This window comes from Sus scrofa, chromosome 4, assembly GCF_000003025.6.
Source record: "Sus scrofa isolate TJ Tabasco breed Duroc chromosome 4, Sscrofa11.1, whole genome shotgun sequence".
Taxonomy (NCBI): Eukaryota; Metazoa; Chordata; class Mammalia; order Artiodactyla; family Suidae; genus Sus; species Sus scrofa.
The window spans coordinates 70,944,453-70,964,344 of NC_010446.5; the positions used below are offsets into that span (position 1 = coordinate 70,944,453).

General features: G+C 42.5%; 1 protein-coding gene and 1 non-coding gene across 3 annotated transcripts in view; one reads left to right on the forward strand and one right to left on the reverse strand.

Moving 5' to 3' along the window:
• LOC106510071 lies at window positions 1-17,396 on the reverse strand. Its single transcript, XR_002343289.1, has 2 exons — window positions 17,068-17,396; window positions 1-209 (listed from the first exon to the last, which is right to left on the reverse strand). It is a non-coding gene; the product is annotated as an uncharacterized LOC106510071 (transcript).
• TTPA (alpha tocopherol transfer protein) overlaps window positions 16,128-19,892 on the forward strand; it is a 20,304-nt gene continuing 16,539 nt past the window's right edge. Inside the window, exon 1 of one of the 2 annotated variants that reach the window (XM_021089311.1) lies at window positions 16,128-16,682. In XM_021089311.1, the coding sequence (XP_020944970.1) occupies window positions 16,632-16,682 (51 nt within the window). In that variant the 5' untranslated portion in view covers window positions 16,128-16,631. Of the gene's footprint in view, window positions 16,683-16,854; window positions 17,430-19,892 lie in introns of those variants that run through there. The other variant, XM_021089310.1, reaches the window with a different exon arrangement.

A 19,892-nucleotide genomic window follows, 5' to 3' on the forward strand; every position in this document is an offset into this window, starting at 1 on the left:
TTTCAACCCCAACTGAGTTTATGACAATGAGGTGACTTTGGGAAATGACTCAGAAATGGGCCTGCTGGTTGCCAGGAGATCCAAGCCTGAATAGACCATACTTTCACTCCCACCTCCTGATTTCCAGGGAGAGAGGCTGGAGCTTGAATCAATCATAGATGTCAGAGTTCCCGTCGTGGCTCAGTTGAAACGAATTCTCAGCTGCGGCCCTGAAAAACAAACAAACCTCAGGTGCGGCCCTAAAAAACAAAAAAATCATCGATGCCAACAATTTCATCAGTGATGCCTGTGTAATGAAGTCTCCATAAAAACCCATAAAGAGGAGGTTCATAGAGTTCCTGTCGTGGCTTAGGGCTGATGAACCCAACTAGTATCCATGAGGACTCAGGATCCGGCATTGCTGTGGCTGTGGTGTAGGCTGGTGGCTCAGCTTTGATTCAGCCCCTAGCCTGGGATCTTCCATATGCCACGAATTCGGCCCTAAAAAGCTAAAATAATAATAATAATACAGGAGGAGGTTCAGAGAGTGTCCGAGCTGCTGAACCAAAATGCTTCCATGTTCCGCACTGCTGGCTCCTCTGGGACCTCTTCCTCTGTATCTCTTCCTCTGGCTGTTGATAAGCATCTCTCACCATCCTCTACCAAATTCATCAACCCTTAGGGGAGGGTCAAGGGAACCTCTTGTTTATAGCCAGTCAGTCAGAAGCACAGGTGACAACCTGGACTTGTCATTGGCACCTGAAGTGGAGGATGATCTTGTGGGACTGAACTATTAACCTGTGCAACCTGATGCTACTTCTGGTCGATATGCCAGAACTGATTAGAATTGCAGGACACCCTACTCGTGTCCAAGAATTGCATGTTGGTGGAGGGAAAAAAACACACATTAGAACTGGTGACCAAATGATTATATAGATAAATATCTAATAGCTTGATGTAACCAAAGAAGTGTTAAATGAAAACAGCTAAACAACTAAAATATAAACTCCATTTTTTTTTTTTTTTTGTCTTTTAAGGGCCACACCCACAGCATATGAAAGTTCCCAGGCTGGGGGTCAGATTGAAACTGTAGCTGCTGGTCTATGCCACAGCCACAGCAACACCAGAACTGAGCCTCATCTGCAGCCACGGCAATGCCGGATCCTTAACCCACTGAGGGAGGCCAGGGATCGAACCTGCATCCTCATGGATACTGATTTGTTTCCACTGAGCCATGACAGGAACTCCCTAAACTCCATTTTAAAATATAAATATATATACAACATAGAGTGTGAAATGATACACATTCTTGAACAGTGGAATTATGAATAACCTTTATTCTCGTATACTTTTCCTTATTTTTGTAAAATACATAAAATGATTATATCTCAATTTAAAACTAGAAAAATAGGATGCAACTGACAAGGGCTTAATGATGCAACTGACAAAGGCTTAATCTCTAAAATATGCAAACAACTTATACAACTCAACAGCAAAAAAGCCAACAACCCAATTGAAAAATGGGCAAAAGACCTGAATAGATATTTCTCCAAGGAAGATATACAGATGGCCAACAAGCACATGAAAAAATGCTCAACATCCCTGATTATTAGAGAAATGCAAATCAAAACTACCATGAGATACCACCTCACACCAGTCAGAATGGCCATCATTCATAAGTCCACAAATAAATGCTGGAGCGGGTATGGAGAAAAGGGAACCCTCCTGCACTGTTGGTGGGAATGTAAGCTGGTACAACTACTATGGAGAACGGTATGGAGGTACTTTAGAAAACTTTACATAGAACGACCATATGACCCAGCAATCCCATTCTTGGACATATATCCGGACAAAACTTTCCTTAAAAAAAAACACATGCAGGAGTCCCCGTCGTGGCGCAGTGGTTAATGACTCCAACTAGGAACCATGAGGTTGCAGGTTCGATCCCTGGCCTCACTCAGTGGATTAAGGATCTGGCATTGCTGTGAGCTGTGGTGTAGGTCGAAGACACGGCTCGGATCCTGCATTGCTGTGGCGTAGGCGTAGGCGGGCAGCTACAGCTCCAATTAGACCCCTAGCCTGGGAACCTCCATATGCCACGGGAGCGGCCCTACAAAAGGCAAAAAGACAAAAAAAAAAAAAAAAAAAAAAAAGACACATGTAACCACATGCTCATTGCAGCACTATTCACAATAGCCAAGACATGGAAACAACCTCAATGTCCATTGACAGATTGTTGGACTAACACACACACAATGGAATACTACTCAACCATAAAAAAACAAAATAATGCCACTTGCAGCAACATGGATGGAACTAGAGACTCTCATACTGAGTGAAGTAAGTCAGAAAGAGAAAGACAAATACCATATGATATCACTTATATCTGGAATCTTATATATGGCACAAATGAACCTTTCCACAGAAAAGAGAATCATGGATTTGGAGAATAGACTTGTGGTTGCCAAGCAGGTGGGGTCGGGAGTGAGATGGATTGGGAGCTTGGGGTTAATAGATGCAAACTATTGCCTTTGGAATGGATTGGCAATGAGATCCTGCTGTGTAGCACTGGGAACTATGTCTAGTCACTTATGATGGAGCATGATAATGTATGAAAATAGAATGTATAGATGTATGTGAAACTGGGTCACCATGCTGTTCAGTAGAAAAAAAATTGTATTGGGGAAATAACAATTGAGTACAATTTAAAAAAAGAAATAAAGTAAAACAAAACAAAACAAAAACAAATTAAAAACTAGAAAAATAGGATTTTCAGTTACAAATATAAAGTTGCTTCTTTAAATAGAGCATATCAAGCATATAGAAAATATGAATAGAGAAACCAATTTATTTCTTATAAAGTTCCACTAGGTGGTGCTACAGTAGAATTAATCATTGGATTCTGGTTTTTGTTTTTTTGCTTTTGGTAGCCCTTCAGCATATTGAGTGTATGGAATTCCTGGGCCAGGAATCAGATCTGAGCTACAGTTTCCAACTACACTGAATTAGAAAATACTTTGGGATGAATGAAAACTAAAATACAGCATACTAAAACGTATAGAATGCCTTGAAAGCACTGTTGAGAGGGAACTAAATAGTAAATGTTTACATTAAATGTAAATTTATTTATTTTAATTTATTATTTATTTAAATTTATTGAATTATGGTGCTTATCACAATTTTATTTTATTTTATTTTATTAAATTGTAATGGTTACATTTTAAAAAAACCAATAAAACAGAAAAACAGAAAAGGGAGTTCCTTGGTAGCCTAGTAGTTAGGACTCAGCATTTTCACTGCTGCAGTCCAGGTTGGATCCCTGGATACACCATTAAACCACTGCACTCCACAGACAAAATTTTTTTCTTCTTTTGTTATTAAAGTATAGCTTATTTATAGTGTTGTGCCACTTTCTGCTGTATGGTAAAGTGACCCAGCCAGCTATCTATCTAATGTGTATAATGTATATACATTCTTTTTCTGATATCTCCTCCCAGCATGTTCTATCCCAAGAAATTGGACACAGTTCCCTGTGCTGTACAGTAGGATTTTTAAAAATATATACACTGTTAAAAAAAAGAAACACATAAAGATCTCAATAAATAACCTAACTTTCCACAATAAGGAACTACTGTTCTAAGGAACTGCTATTCTGGGTGGTGGGGGGAATGGCAAACTAAACTCAAAAGTAGCAGAAGGAAGGAAATTATAAAGACTAGAGTGAAAAGAAATAAAATAGAGGAGTTCCCGTCGTGGCGCAGTGGTTAACGAATCCAACGAATCCGACTAGGAACCATGAGGTTGCGGGTTTGGTCCCTGCCCTTGCTCAGTGGGTTAATGATCCGGCGTTGCCGTGAGCTGTGGTGTAGGTTGCAGACTCGGCTCGGATCCCGTGTTGCTGTGGCTCTGGCGTAGGCCAGTGGCTACAGCTCCGATTCGACCCCTAGCCTGGGAACCTCCATATGCCATGGGAGCGGCCCAAAGAAATAGCAAAAAGACAAAAATAAATAAATAAATAAATAAAAATAAAATAAAATAGAAAAACAGTAATGGGAGTTCTGTGGTGCAGGAGTTAAGGATCCAGCTCAGGTTGCTGCTGTGGCATGGGTTCGATCCCTGACCTAGGAAATTCCACATGCCATGGGTGAAGCCAAAAAAAGAAAAACAGTAGAAAGAATCAATGACACTAAAAGTTGGCTCTTTTCAAAGTTCAACAAAATTGACAAAAGTTTAGGTAGGCTAAGAAATAAGAGAGAAGACTCACCTTACTAAACCAGGAAAGATGGAACATTGATATATATATTATAGAAATAAAAAGGATTATAAGTGAATACTGTGAACAATTATATGCTAAGAAATTAGATTACCTACATGAAATGGATAAATTCCTAGAAAGACACAAACTATCAAAACCAAATCAAGAAGAAATAGAAAGTCTCAACAGACCTAGATGAAGTAAAATGATTGGATTAGTAGTCAAAAAACATCCCATCCCACCAGAGTTCCTGCTGTGGCTCAGCAGGTAACAAACCTACCTGACTAGTATCATGAGGACTCAGGTTCGATCCCTGGCCTCACTCAGTGGGTTAAGGATCCCCGTTGCCATGAGCTGGAGTGTAGGTCACAGATGCGGCTTAGATCTGGTGTTGCTGTGGCTGTGGTGTAGGCTGGCAGCTGCAGCTCCAATTCCACCCCTAGCCTGGGAACTTCCATGTGCCATGGGTGTGGCCCTAAAAAAAAAAAAAAAATCCCACAAAGAAAAGTTCAGGCCCTGATGGTTTCATTGTCATATTCTATCAAACATTTAAAGAATTAATACAAATTCTTCACAAACTCTACTAAAAATATAATTGGAGGGAACACTTCCCAACTCATACTATGAGGCCAGTATTACCCTGACATGAAAACCACGCAAAGGAGTTCCCGTCGTGGCTCAGTGGTTAACGAATCCGACTAGGAACCATGAGGTTGTGGGTTCGGTCCCTGCCCTTGCTCAGTGGGTTAACGATCGGGCATTGCCGTGAGCTGTGGTGTAGGTCACAGACACGGCTCGGATCCTGCGTTGCTGTGGCTCTGGCGTAGGCTGGCAGCTACAGCTCCGATTAGACCCCTAGCCTGGGAACCTCCATATGCCACGGGAGCGGCCCAAGAAATGGCAAAAAGACAAAAGAAAAAAAGAAAAGAAAACCACACAAAGACATCACAAGAACACTGATGATCAATATCTCATAATGAATAGAGATGCAAAAATCCTCAAAAAATATATTGACAAACCAGGTCCAGCAAAATGTTAAAAGGATTATACCCCATGACTATGTGGCATGTATCCAAGGAATACAAACTTGGTTTAACATTAGAAATCAATTAATGTAAAATATCAGAGTTTTGATTGTGTAGACTAAACATTCTAATTTCTAAATTGAGGCTATTTTGGTGACATTAAGTGATCACAGGAATTTTATTATCTGGGAATGATCAAAAAAAATCTTCCTGGAGTAGAGGAAAAAAATTTCTTCTTCCAGAAATACTGTAAAGCCACAGGGGGACAAAGAAATAGTTTACTTCTGATTAACTTCCTTGAGACGTGCTTATTTAATGCATTGTCCACATATCTCAAAGTTTTTTCTATTTTAAAAGTAGTTCTATAATGTTGCAATGCCCATTGTTTTGTAACAGCTTTATTGAGAGACAATTTACATATAACATAATTCACCCATTGAAAGTGTGCAGTGGTTTTTAGTATTTTAAGTATATTAAGAGAGGTTATGTGACCATCCCACAACAAATTTTTTGGCAGATGTTTAACAGTGACTCTTTCTTTCTCCACTATATATACCAGGATCTCCCAACCTTAGCACCATTGATATTTGGGGCCAAATAAACATCTGTGCCTGGCGGGATGTTTAGCAGTAGACCTGGCCTCGACCCAAAATGCCAGGAGCACCCCACTCGCCCCCAGTTGTGGCAACAACAACAAAAATCCTTAGGCATTGCCAAATGTCCCCAGGGGTACAAAAACATCCCAGGTTGTGAAACTACTAATACAAATGATGGCTTCTCTGGCTGAACTCTGCCCCCTCAGCTCCTGTTTTGTTTTTATGGTCTGTTTAGATACAGTTCAGCTCATGACATGGTCTACTCTGCACAGATTTTTCTTTGGAGACCATGTCCCCAGGCAACCTCTCTTGGACAGAATCTAAAACAGCTCCAGGCCAGCTCTTTCACACTGGCGTGGCCCAGATCTGGTCTTCAAAAGCACTCAACATCATTTACCCTGACAGTCTCAGGATGGGAACACCCACCTGCTCTCCCCTTCCTGCCTGAGAGCAGCCAGCCCGCGTGTCTCTGCCCAGTATTTTCCAGTCAAGAATCAAGAATTCCCATTACGGCTCAACAAGTGAAGAACCCAACTAGTATCCATGAGGATACCGGTTCCATCCCTGGCCTTGCTCAGTGGGTAGGTTAAGGATCCGGCATTGCCACGTGGGGCAGCATAGGTCACAGATGAGACGTTGCCGTGGCTGCGGCATAGGCCACCGGGTGCAGCTGTGATTTGACCTGTAGCCTGGGAACTTCCATATGCTACAGATGCAGCTCTAAAAGACAAAAAAAAAAAAAAAAAAAAAAAAAAAAAAAGGAATCAAGAATCTACTAGGTTATCCTTACCACAGGGAAGCCAACCATACCAGCTCTCACAGGACTTCACTGAAGACCAACTCCTTGGGGATAAAGTTACCTCCACTTTTGATTCTTTACATCCCACATAAGAATAAAACATTCAAAAGCTAGGAGCCTGTTTTCAATTACTGTGCTATCCCTACAGAGTAGTTTGTCTTGCTTATCAGATTTTGGTTCCCATCGTGGCTCAGCGGAAATGAACCTAACTAGCATGCATTGAGGACACAGGTTCAATCCCTGGCCTCGCTCAGTGGGTTAAGGATAGGGCGTTGCCGTGAGCTGTGGTGTAGGTCACAGATGCTGCTCAGACCTTGTGTGGCTGTGGCACAGGCTAGCCGCTTCAGCTCCGATTCAACCCCTAGTTTGGGAACCTCCATATGCCCGGGTGTGGCCCTAAAAAGACAAATAAATAAATAAATAAATACCTTAGGATCTAGTAAACTTCCACTTTATCATTCTGTCCCACATTTAACAATGTTGTGAATGGTTAAATAATTTAGAGTGTACGTCATCAGGTACAACATCATGTAACCATTTAAAAAAACTTCCCTTTGAGGAAATGCTCACACATAACGGTGATTGAAGAAAAGCCTATAAAGTCTGTTTTCACCCTATAATATTAATATTATATTATTATAGACACTATATTATTAATATAAAAATATATTAATATGGAAATATATATTCTTTCTAGACTAAAGAGTACAAGGAATCATACTTAAATTTACTTGTGACAGTCCCTAGATGGCAGAATTATTTTCTTCTTTTATAATTTTTTTTCCTCACATTTTCTACTATAAGCATGTATTAGTTTTTTCGTTGTTTTGTTTTTTAGGGCCACACCAGGGGCATTTGGATGTTCTCAGGCTAGGGGTCGAATTGGAGCTATAGCTGCTGGCCTACACCACAGCCACAACAACATGGGATCCAGGCCCCATCTGCAACCTACACCATAGCTCACGGCAACGCTGGATCCTTAATCCACTGAGCAAGGCCAGGGATCGAACCGTGACCTCAGGGATGCTAGTCAGTTTCATTGACCACTGAGCCACAAAGGGAACTCCCATGCATTAGTTTTTAATAGAAAAAAAATGTTCTATGAAAATAAAATGTGCCAAATTTAGGCACATTCACATGCGCTTCCTCTTGATTTAATTATTTTAAATATTTTTATTTTAATATTTTAATTTAACATTTATTTATTTATTGTTATTTTTTAAATAACTCAATGAATTTTATTACATTTATAGTTGTAACAACATTTATTTGATATCAGTATTTAAATTTTTTTGTTTAGTCATGTGCAGACTTCCAGAAATTTTAACCTATTTCTTCTCTTCACACTGCCACAAAAACAAAGTCCAAATTCCCTCCTGGGGTCTTCCAGGCCTGCCACCAGCCTCTTCGTTCTGAGTCCCTAGGCCCACCTGTTCTTTCTGTGCTCTCATAAGTACTTCTGTGGTGGAGACCCTGACTTGGCAGCTTGCTTCTAGTGGCTTCTACCAATGAGATACTCATGGGAGACTGGCAGATGGGAGGAGAAGAAAAAAGACTCCCTTATTTTTCTTTGTGTCAACACCTCTTCAGCACCAGGTCTCAGACACCACTCCATGGCCCTAATACCTGCTAAGGACACCTTCCCATGATTCCAGCAGAGCCACGTGGCACCCGCTTGGCCCCTCAGTGGATCCAGCACCAGAGAAAGGACCCCTCTTCTGAGAGCCAGCCCAGGTAGCACGTCCCCACTGTCCCTTCATCCTTCCAGTTTCAGGGGTGGTAGGAGCTTCCTGCAGTTACTAATTTCTGGAATTCTTTTCTATTTATATTTTTTCTAGTTTTGTTGAGGTATGATTGACATACAGCAATAATAAGTTTAAGGTATACAGATAACTTACATATATTGTGAAATGATTACCACAATAGGTTTAAACATCCATCGTCTCATTTAGATATAAATGGAAAAAGAAAAAAAATTTTCTCTTGTGAAGATAGCTCTTAGGATCTACTCTCTTAGATCAGATATCATCATCACGCTATACACTATGTCACTATATGTTTTTTTTTTTCACTCTTTCAGCTTTTCCATCACTCGTGCAAGGAATAATCTGCATTCAGTTGCCTGTATTTGAAATGCCTAATGTCCTATTTTCCTGACTGGCCCCTGATATCACTATATATCTATATAGATAAACAACAAGGACTTGCTGTATAGCAGAGGGAACTATACTCAGTATTTTGTTTTGGGCCATGGGCACTGCCAAAATAAAATATTTTTTAAAAGTAGAATGACAGGGAGTTCCCGTCGTTGCTCAGTGGTTAACAAAATCTAACTAGGAACCATGAGGTTGCAGGTTCGATCCCTGGCCTTGCTCAGTGGGTGAAGGATCCGGCGTTGCCATGAGCTGTGGTGTAAGTCGCAGATGCAGCTTGGATCCTGCATTGCTGTGGCTCTGGCATAGACCGGTGGCTACAGCTCCAATTCGACCCCTAGCCTGGGAACCTCCATGTACTGCAGGAGCAGCCCAAGAAATGGCAAAAAGACAAAAAAAAACAAAAAATAAAAAAATAAAAACAAATAAAATAAAAGTAGAATGACACATCCCCAACATTTGTGACACGAGAGTCTAGAAAAATTTCCTCCACATAGCAGGTGCTCAGAATGTTTATTAAATGAGAGACAGTTAAATCCAAATACATTAAATCTGTGATTGCCAGCTGTTTACCTCAAACCCTACAACACGCAACTCCCAGATCTCCACATCTGCTGTGTTCTTAGATAAACATTAGGTCATACTAATTTAATACCCAAATCTTCCCCACAAGTTTGTCCCGCCCCCTGGATATTTCAGAGAAGGCCAAGGCAGGTGTTACACATACTCGTATGTTGGAGCGGCTGCCACACTGTGTCTCTATTGACTCAACCAGACAATCGCTTCGCCTTCCAGGGCACTGCTTGAGCATCTCTCAATGCCATGGTCCCTGCCTCTCAGGGGACCACACAGCCTGGCCAGCTATTCTGGGGCTGGAGTCAGGAAGCTTCCTCCTCTCCCACTTGTTATGTCCAATTAGGCAGAGACTTCAGGCTTTAACTTTTAAATATTTAGTGAGAAATCTCAGAGTTCACCACCCCCTAAATAAACATTCTTTTTCTTTCTTTTTACTTTCTCTCTCTCTCTCTCTTTTTTTTTTTTTTTTTTTTGCTTTTTAGGCATATGGAAGTTCCCAGGCTAGGGGTTAAATTGGAGCTGCAACTGCCAGGGCCTACACCACAGCCACAGCAAAGAGAGATCCAAGCCTCATCTGCGACCTACACCACAGCTCATGGGAATGCCAGATCCTTAATCCATGGAGTGAGGCCAGGGATTGAACCCACATCCTCATGGACACTGGTCAGGTTCTTAACCCACTGAGCCACAAGGGAACTCCAGAACATTCTTATATATAGGTCTTTATACTTTTTTTTTTTTTTGGCCGTGCCAGCAGCTTTCAAAACTTCTCCAGCCAGGGATCAAACTTGAGCCATACATAGCTGTAACCAGGGCCACAGTGGTGATAAAACCAGATTTTTAACCTGCTGTACCACGTGGGAACTCTGAGCTTTGTACTCTTAACCAATTATTTCCTCAGACTAAATCTCGGTCAAATTGCATGTACTTTTTCATTTTTGTCCAGGGCATTTGAATGTGGATTGCCAAACAATCTGGGAAGGTTGTGCCGGTTTAGCCTGCCGCCAGGTTTCGTAATGCCTTTGTCAGCAATCATCTACATCTTTCTTTTTTTTTCTTTTTTTTTTTTTTTTGGTCTTTTTGCCATTTCTTGAGCCGCTCTCGCGGCATATGGAGGTTCCCAGGCTAGGAGTCTAATCAGAGCCATAGCCACTGGCCTTCGCCAGAGCCACAGCTACACAGGATCTGAGCTCACACAGATCACGGCAACGCCGGATCATTAACCCACTGTGCAAGGCAGGGATCGAACCCGCAACCTCGTGGTTCCTAGTCAAATTCGTTAACCACTGCGCCACGACGGGAACTCCCATACATCTTTCTTTTCATCAGTTCCAACCTGATACTAAAAACAGTACTTCTTTGTTTGATTTTTTTTATTATGGTTTATGCAAACTTCTTAGAGATGCATGAGTATCAGGTTTTACTGAAATACACTTTGGAAACATTTAAATTGTGAAAATTCCAATTTTATGTAGTGCAAACTTAAGCAAATATTATTTTGAGGTATTATTTGAACTTGGTTAATTTGCATAACTGATTTCCAGAACTAACACAAAGGGCAAGGCTAAGTAAACACTTTCTGGAGTTGGTTTTGGGCTAGTTATAATGTGGGGGTATTGTACTAAAGGCCACCATCAAGTAAGTGGACTGAGGGTGTCTGATTGCCTCGTTCCTTCTAAAAATTTCTTATACATTTATTTCTATTCCCAGAATGAGACAACCTATGTAAATAATTTTCATAAAACAGAATTATGTATTATGAAACAAGACAAATTGGCATTTTTTCCTTTTCTTTCTTCTTCTTCTTTTTTTTTTTTTTTTTTTTGGCCATGCTCAAAGCATGCAGAAGTTCCTGGGCCAGTGATCAAATCTGCACCACAACAGTTACAATGCTGGATCCTGAACCTGCTGAGCCACTGGGGAATTCCCATTTTTTGCTATCCTTAATCTGATGTTAAATAACAACTGTAGGACAAGAAACGGTTTCCTTCAGAAGTTCCCATCATGGCACAGCGGACATGAATCCGACTAAAAACCATGAGGTTGAGCGTTCCACCCCTGGCCTCGCTCAGTGGGTTAAGGATCTGGCATTGCCGTGAGCTGTGGTGTAGGTTGCAGATGCGGCTCAGATCTGCTGTGGCTGAGGTGTAGGCCAGCAGCTCTGATTAGACCCCTAGCCTGGGAATCTCCATATGCCATGGGTGCGGCCCTAAAAAGACAAAAGACAAAAAAAAAAAAAAAAAGAAAGAAACAGTTCAGTTCCTTCACATAAAACTCCTTTCTCAACATCGCCCTGCTGTTATCTTGCTTGTCAGGGATGGAAGGTCACTCAGGAAAGCAGCCTTTTGTGTGTTAATTGTACATACCATGGGCTATGTACATACCATGGGGTACACCACAGCCACAGCAACACTGGATCCTTGACCCACTGAGCAAGGCCAGGGATTGAACCCGCCACCTCATGGATACTAGTCGGGTTTGTAAACTGCTGAGCCACAACAGGAACTCCTACTTTTCTATCATTTAGAAGCATTTTCATGATAGAGATTTTTACATTTCCTAATGGATATACTGTTAGCCATACAGATGCAGTCACATATAATATTTCAGGAAAGAAAGCAAATTTTAGGTGGATAAAGTTTATACCTAAGATAGTATCTAACCCAATTCTTTCATTTTTTGGATAAGGAAAACACAGTGTCCCTTCAGTTTTGAAATAAACTCTTTCAGTTTAGTGATTCCAAAATAAAGTTCCATTCGACCTTGAACAGTACTTAGCACAGAGGATGCACCTTACAAATATCTGCAAAATGAATTACTGCTGCTGGAAGATGTTTAAATGATTTCTCTCAAAAGACTGCCAGTCAGCAACAGAGATAATATATGAAGAGCTCAGTAGAATCCCCATTGCATGGTTAGTGTGTATGTGTATGTAATAGAAAATCCCGTCTAAGCAAAACGGTGATCATCTGTTCTGCATTCCAACAGTACTGAATTGAGGCAAACGAACATGGGTTGAAGTTAGGATCTCAGGGTTGGTCATCCTTTTATCATCTATATTATTCATCCTAATGATAACGTGCACCTGAAATTGGTGACTTTACAGAGAAACAGAGCCACATGGTTCAAGGTTTTGAGCCAGCGTTCCTGAGAGATTCGATGGATCCTTCAACCACTTTTTTGAATCGTTCAGACAGGTCCATGGCATTTCTGTGATCAACATGACAGTTCCTCAGGATGGGAGGCAAATATGCCAATTTCATAGTTACAAAATCTGTAAACGAGGGCAATAAAATAAAAATGGATGGATCGGTGTGATAGCATCTAAGCCAACTAATCAATATTAGTAATACTAACAGGAGGATCACTTTGATGTTATTCAAAGAAGACACAAAGATCCAAAAAGAGGAGTTCCCTTTCTGTCGCAGCGGTTAACAAACGTGACTAGGACCCCCGAGGATTCAGGTTCAATCCCTGGCCTTACTCAGTGGGTTAAAGATCTGGCGTCGCCGTGAGCTGTGGCATAGGTCGCAGACACGGCTCAGATCCCGAGTTGCTGTGGCTGTGGCTGTGGGCCAGGGGCTGTAGCTCGGGTTCTGCCCCTACCTGGGAACTTCCATATGCCACAGGTGCAGCCCCTAAAAAGCAAAAAAAAAGATCCAAAAAGAGTCACCTCAGGAAATATTCTTGCCAGAGTAATATTGTACCTCAATTGAATCAATCACCTAGATCCACTTATTGTTTATAGGAAATGCAGGGGAAAGAGGGACAATTCAATGATACCAGAAAGAAGTAATCAGCCAGATCTAAATGTGGCAAATCCTGAGGAAAACTGACCTGGTTACCCCAATAAATTAATCATGTTTAAGTTAAAAACAAACACACAAAAAAACTTCTTCATCTGAGAGAGAATGGCTATGTGTTTATGCTTGACCAGGTCACTTTGTTGTACAGCAGAAATGATCACAACCTTGTCAATCAACTATCCTTCAATAAAACTTAAAACAAAAAAAAACACTTTCAAAAATTATAAATCAAGTTTCTCAAGTGAAGTAGGATAAAATTGTGCTTCAGGGGAAAACAATGCGTTGTATGGACTCTAGGACACTCCCTCTAGATTATCTGATTGTGATTCTATCTGGCCATTTCACAACACTGTAAACTGTGGATTGGTGAGGCAGTGAAAATTCTCTTTTAAAAGCATGCAAATTCTGCCCTACCTGGTAGAGTGTCAGTTGGCCTCTTTCCCTCCCAGTAGAAGAGGTTAGTTGTGTCTCCCTGTGCACATTCCTTTTTCAACAGCCTTGACTCCCTGTCAATGGGTGCTGTCTTGATTCCTCCTTTGAGCCTCATAACATCTGCCTGGTTCCATGCTATCAAGTTAAATCAAATCTTTAGCACAAATTCATTTTTATATCTATAAGAGAGTCATCATTATATGCTTTTTTCAAAGTTGTCTCTTAACAGTGATCATCAATAGTATTTATGGCTTTCCTGTTAAGCTGCAAGTAAACCAGTTTACTTACGAATTATTACATGTAAATGAACAATTGTTTTTTTGTTTGTTTGTTTTCGTCTTTTGTCTTTTGTGTTTTTAGGGCCGCACCAGCAGCATATGGAGATTCCCATGCTAGGGGTCAAATCGGAGCTGTAGCTGCCGGCCTACACCATAGCCACAGCAACACAGGATCCTCAACCCACTGATCGAGGCCAGGGATCGAACCCACAACCTCATGGTTCCCAGTTGGATTCATTTCTGCTCTACCATGATGGGAACTCCAATGAACAACTGTTAAATAATTTCAGAGTATACTGTAAGCTAGTTGTACAATTATGAACTTTTTCTTCTGTTTTTGTCTTTATGTCCTCGTGCCACTAGTTCTAGAACCCCTCTGGAATCTTTGTACCAGAGGCCTGGTACAAAGAGGCAGGTGAGCTCACAAGAGTAACAGAGGAGCTAAGCAAAACCAAAAACACTTCAAAACAAAAAGCAAATAACATCACCAGAGAACTTGGGCCAAGAATTCTAAAATTTCTGTATCAATCTAAGATATGTTGTTGAAAGACACGAGGATGGCCTGCATTATTTAGCAAAAAATAATCAAGTTCTCGTGTGGGAGTCTAGGCCACCACTTCTCCATGACTTTTTCTTTCTCTTTCCCTTTTTCTTCAATGGCGATAACTGCAGACACTGGAACTGCTTCACATTTTGGCTACAGCTATCCCTCCTCTGTCATGGCTACCAAGAGGAGCCATATCTCACAGCCATCTGGGCTCCATGCTGGTTCCATTTTCACCAAGTTTAATGGCAATCGATCCAAATCAACCAGTAAACATTCTTTTGGGTTTATAAGAGTTTTACCAGTGCAGACCCAGCCAAATTGGACCACACCCCACAGAGCTCACTTCCAAAAAAGGATGCTATAGCTATGATATTGTTATGTCCAGAGCTCCAGGGAACTTTCTGCCCAATTTCAAAACAGCAGATGCTGGAGTTCCCTTGTGGCCAGTTAAGGATCTGACGTTGTTATTGCAGTGGCTCAGGTCACTGTTTTGGTGTGGGTTCAATCCCTGGCCTGGGAGCTTCCACATGCCATAGGCATAGGTAAAAAAAAAAAAAAAGCCAAACCAAAATAGCAGATGCTAATTACCAAGAACAAGTAGAAGAATGTCCTGAAAAAACTTGAAACTTGAAACAGAAGAAAATATGCTATGTATACTCTTTCTTGTTAATTTACTTTTAAACACTTTAAACTACTGGAGAAGACTGGCTCCTCTTGTGTTATTTTATTATTCAGAGCTCCAAGTAAGGCTTTGCACAGTCTACCCACCCCATGCCTCTTTTTTCTTTTTAGGCCTGCACCTGCAGCATATGGAAGTTCCTAGGGTGAATCAGAGCTGCAGCCGCTGCCTAGGCCACAGCCACAGCAACACAGGAAGTGAGCCTCATCTGTGACCTACACCACACCTTGAAACAACCCCAGATCCTTAACCCACTGAGCAAGGTCAGGGATCAAACCCACATCCTCATGGTTACTAGTCAGGATCATTGCCACTGAGCCACAACAGGACCTCCCAGTCTACCCTTTGACTAATTACTTTCTTCCCAAACTCTCCTCTTGCCCTCCTCTTGCTTTCCCAAAGCATTCACTAAGGCTGAGCAAACGTCCCCTGCTGCTCCTGGATCTGCTGAGCAGAGTCAGGAAGCCTTCCTCAGTGTTCCCTAAAGCCTTCCTTTGTACCTCTTTCATAACAGCCTCCATGTTGAATTGTTAACCTTGACTCCAACAGCTTTCCATCTCACTCCAAGTAAAAATCAAAGCCTGGAATCTCTCTCCTTCATTGACAATAGCTTACCCGCTGGGGACCCGATATCCCTGGGCTGGCCTCCTCTCCTCCTGTGGGAACTGATTCAAGTGTCACTCTAGGTGCTACCCTCCTTTACCGCTCTATGTTTCCCCATATCACTTATCACCACCTCTCCCACACTGGTCTATTGCTTATTTATTTTGTTCCTTATCTCTCTTGCTACAAGAGTAAAAGCTCCTTAAGTCAAGGGATTTTGTCTGTTTTATTTTCAGGTGGATCCTTGGTACCTGGAAAAAGGTCTGGACACAGAAGCTGCTCAATAACTATTCTTTTCATGAATGAAATGGCAGTCTCTCTCATCTTCCACTAAGCTGCTGCTGCTGCTTTTTTTTTGGCCTGGCCCATGGCATGTGGAAGTTCCCAGGCCAGGTATTGAACCCTCGCCACAGGTGTAACCAGAGCCACAACAAGGGAGAATCCTTAAGCCACTGAGCCACCAGGGTACTTCCCAGTGAGCTTCTTAGAGGCAAAGATTTGGTTTTGTTTGTGTGATCCTAGTATTTAACTATTACATAATATATATTCAATAAGAATTTGTCTCATGGATTCCCCCTTGGGGAGACAGGTCAATTCTGGGATCACTGCCATGGGCAGAGATCAAAGAAAGACCGATTTAATGACCTGATTTCCACATCATTTCCCTGCTTCATCCTCACTACCCGGGATTGCTTAGATGAGGTCGTATAAGGACTTTGGACTATCCGTTGAGGGACTAGACATGATGGTGGGGCATAACAGAGGAAGTATATAGTTTTTTTTTTTTTTAATTGTGGCACTTGCTAGTCATTTATTTGTATGTCACTAGCAGAGAAAAGTACCAAGAAATGAGAAGATTTTGCCTGGATTGGAAGGAAGCGGGAGGACAGGGAGTCAGTGAAGATGCCATTTGGGAATGTGTATTTTCAAAACCACTGCCCTAATCGGTTTGAGGTGAGGAGTCAGATTGAAGCCTTAATGGAAGGGGCTCAGTAGCGAGTTGGCCACTGTGCCATGAACTGGTTATTCTAAGGTGCCTTCCCGATTCAGGAGAAGGAAGGAAAGGAGGGAGGGAGGAAAGAAGCAAGGGAGGGGAGAAAAGAAAAGCAAGGAAGGAAGGAAGGGGAGAAAGGAGATGATGGAAAATCGTATTTTAAAAAAATGTATATAAAAGAAGGAAGAGAGGAAGAAAGGAAGGGGCGAGAGGGAGGGAAAGAAGTTAAGAGAAAGTAAAAAAGTTCTCTAGCAGACTACTCTCCAATCACAGCGCAGGCAAACAAACTTGCTGACGTCTTCCCCTTGGCTTTGAACAGCGGTGGGAAAGGCCCAGGGTGCCTACCTGGAGCCTGCGGGACGCGGAGCGCGGTGGGGCCACCACGTGTCTCCCTCTGCGGAGGTCCCGGCACAGCCCGGCGGGCAGGGCGAGCGGCCGGCGAAGGAGGGGTGGCCGGCCGGCCGCGCTTTTCCCGGCGCGGAGGCAGCGGTGTGGGTAGGGCGGCGGGCATGGCGGAGGCGCCGGGGCCGGCGGGGGCGCAGCTCAGCCTGCTGCCCGACCACTCGCCGCTGCTGCAGCCCAGCCTGGCAGAGCTGCGGCGCCGGGCCCGGGCGCCGGGCTCTCCGCTGCTCCCAGGGCCGCTCAGCGACGCCTTCCTGCTGCGGTTCCTGCGCGCCCGGGACTTCGACCTGGACCTGGCCTGGCGGGTAAGGGGACCTCCCCGCCGCGCCCCACCCGGGGGACGGGCTGAGGGACCGCGGCTGGGCCTGGACCCCCGCCGATGCCCCGGTTGGCGCCTGGACCTTGGCGGGGACGCGCGCAGAGCACATCAGGCGGCGCCCGCGGGTGTCCTGCAAAGTCTTCCGCGCTGGTCCTTTTCGTTTCTCCGGGTCGTGGAAACGGGAAACCTCGAAAAAAATTGGAACCCTGTGAGATGAGGGCCAGTTTGACCTCAAACACTGGAATTCTGCCCCCGATGAGCCTCTAGCACTTAGAAAGTTTTGAGGAAATGCCTTCCTCTCCGTGGCAGAGCAGGTGAGGTACACGAAAGTGACAGCGGAGATGTGGGAAGCCTAGATTTATTCCATGTTAGCAGGTAACTCCACGTGAGGTGCGGGAAATGAAATTGCCAGTAAAGGAGAAAATCTAAAGCCAAATTCTAGCAAAAGAGTGTTATTAATAGTAATGCTTGTGCCAAGACAGTAAAGTGGTTCAGTGTATTTTGAATGGAAGGATGGGGATGAGGCTGTTCTTTTGTGTTTCCAGGTATGTTAACAGCGGGTTGAGAGCAGGGTGATGGGAACACAGGAATCAGAAAGAGGGATGTGACCTTGAGACCTTGAGTTCTGTCACTTTGGGCTCAGCATCCTCATCTGGTAAATAACCGTGAAAACGTCTCTCGCAATGACCGGTTTCCAGGACTGAACATTAACCAATTTAACAGAACAAGATGTACCCAGCACACAGCCTGGTGCGTAGTAAGTGCTCAGAAGTTGAACCCGATCTAACCTTTCTGCCAGTGGTTCGTTCAGTGTCACACAGTGAGCTGGTAGGCACAGGAAGTATTATAGTCCAGAGTGCCAGCTGTCTCAGTATGAGGATCTTTGTTGTTGAAAGGAATAAAAAAAATTTTATTTTATTTTATTTTTTATTTATTTTTTTTTTTTTGTCTTTTGTTGTTGTTGTTGTTGCTATTTCTTGGGCCGCTCCCGCGGCATATGGAGGTTCCCAGGCTAGGGGTTGAATCGGAGCTGTAGCCACCAGCCTACGCCAGAGCCACAGCAACGCGGGATCCGAGCCGCGTCTGCAACCTACACCACAGCTCACGGCAAGGCCGGATCGTTAACCCACTGAGCAAGGGCAGGAACCAAACCCGCAACCTCATGGTTCCTAGTCAGATTCGTTAACCACTGCGCCACGACGGGAACTCCTTATTTTTTCTTTTATTTTTTTTGGCCGTGCCTGTGGCATGCGGGAGTTCCCTGGGCCAGGGATGGAACCCAGGCCACAGCAGTGACCATGCCAAATCCTTAACCTCTAGGCCACCAGGGAACTCCTGTCAATAACTAATTTTTAATTGAAAAAGTAAATAAGTACAGAGGTTAAAAAAATAATACATAAATAGTAAAAAAAAAAAAAAATGCAAAATAAGTTACTAAAAGTAACTTTCTCGAGGAAAAAATTCCTAACCCCAGATCTCAGTTTGCCAACTGTCTACCCAGTCACTATTAACCTGCCTCTTACCTTTTGCAGATGTAATATACAGTCACACAAGCATATGTATGTGTATTACATTTGACTTTTTTTACCTAATTTATCATAGATCAACCTATTTCAGCAGGTGTATTATTCTTTAGTGGGCTGTGTACTACTCCATTGTCTCAATTTATTATATTAAAATTTATTAACCAGCCCCCTGTATTGGACATAAGAATTGTCATCAGACACTGGCAATGCTGCTGTGTAGGCTGTTTATTTCTTCATTTAATGTTTATTTTTTGAATTCCTACAATTTGCTTGGCAGTTCACAAAATACAGTAACCAAGACAAACTGAGTATTCTAGTATGTCTCTGTCATTGTATAAAAATAGGAAAATCCTTGTAAGTTCAACTTCCTAATTGTTGAATGAAGTGTGATGTGCATTTTCAGTGTTGATGATAAAAATACCAACTGTCTTCTAAAGTGTTTGGACTTAGTTTTCACTTCTATATTATGTAATGGTGCCTTCCGCATATTATCACCCACACTGTATTATAAAACATTATGATGTGTGTGTCAACCAGGTGAGGAATGTGTTGTTATTATTATTATATGCATTTTTTTAACCTACAAGTGAAATTAATTGTCTTTCATGTCTTTAACATTTATTTATTATTATTTTTTTAGCCATGCCCATGGTATATGGAAGTTCCTGGGTCAGGGATTGAACCCATGCCACAGCAGTGACCTGCACCAACAATGCTGGATCCTTAACCCACTGTACCGCAAGGGAGCTCCTCTTTAACATTTTATTTATTTATTTATTTATTTTTGCCGTGCCTGCTGCATGTGGAAGTTCCAGGACCAGTGATCGAACCAGAGCCACAGCAGTGAACTGAGCCATAGCAGTGACACCAGATCCTTAACCTGCTGCACCACCAGGGAACTCCCCCTCTTTAACATTTTAAAA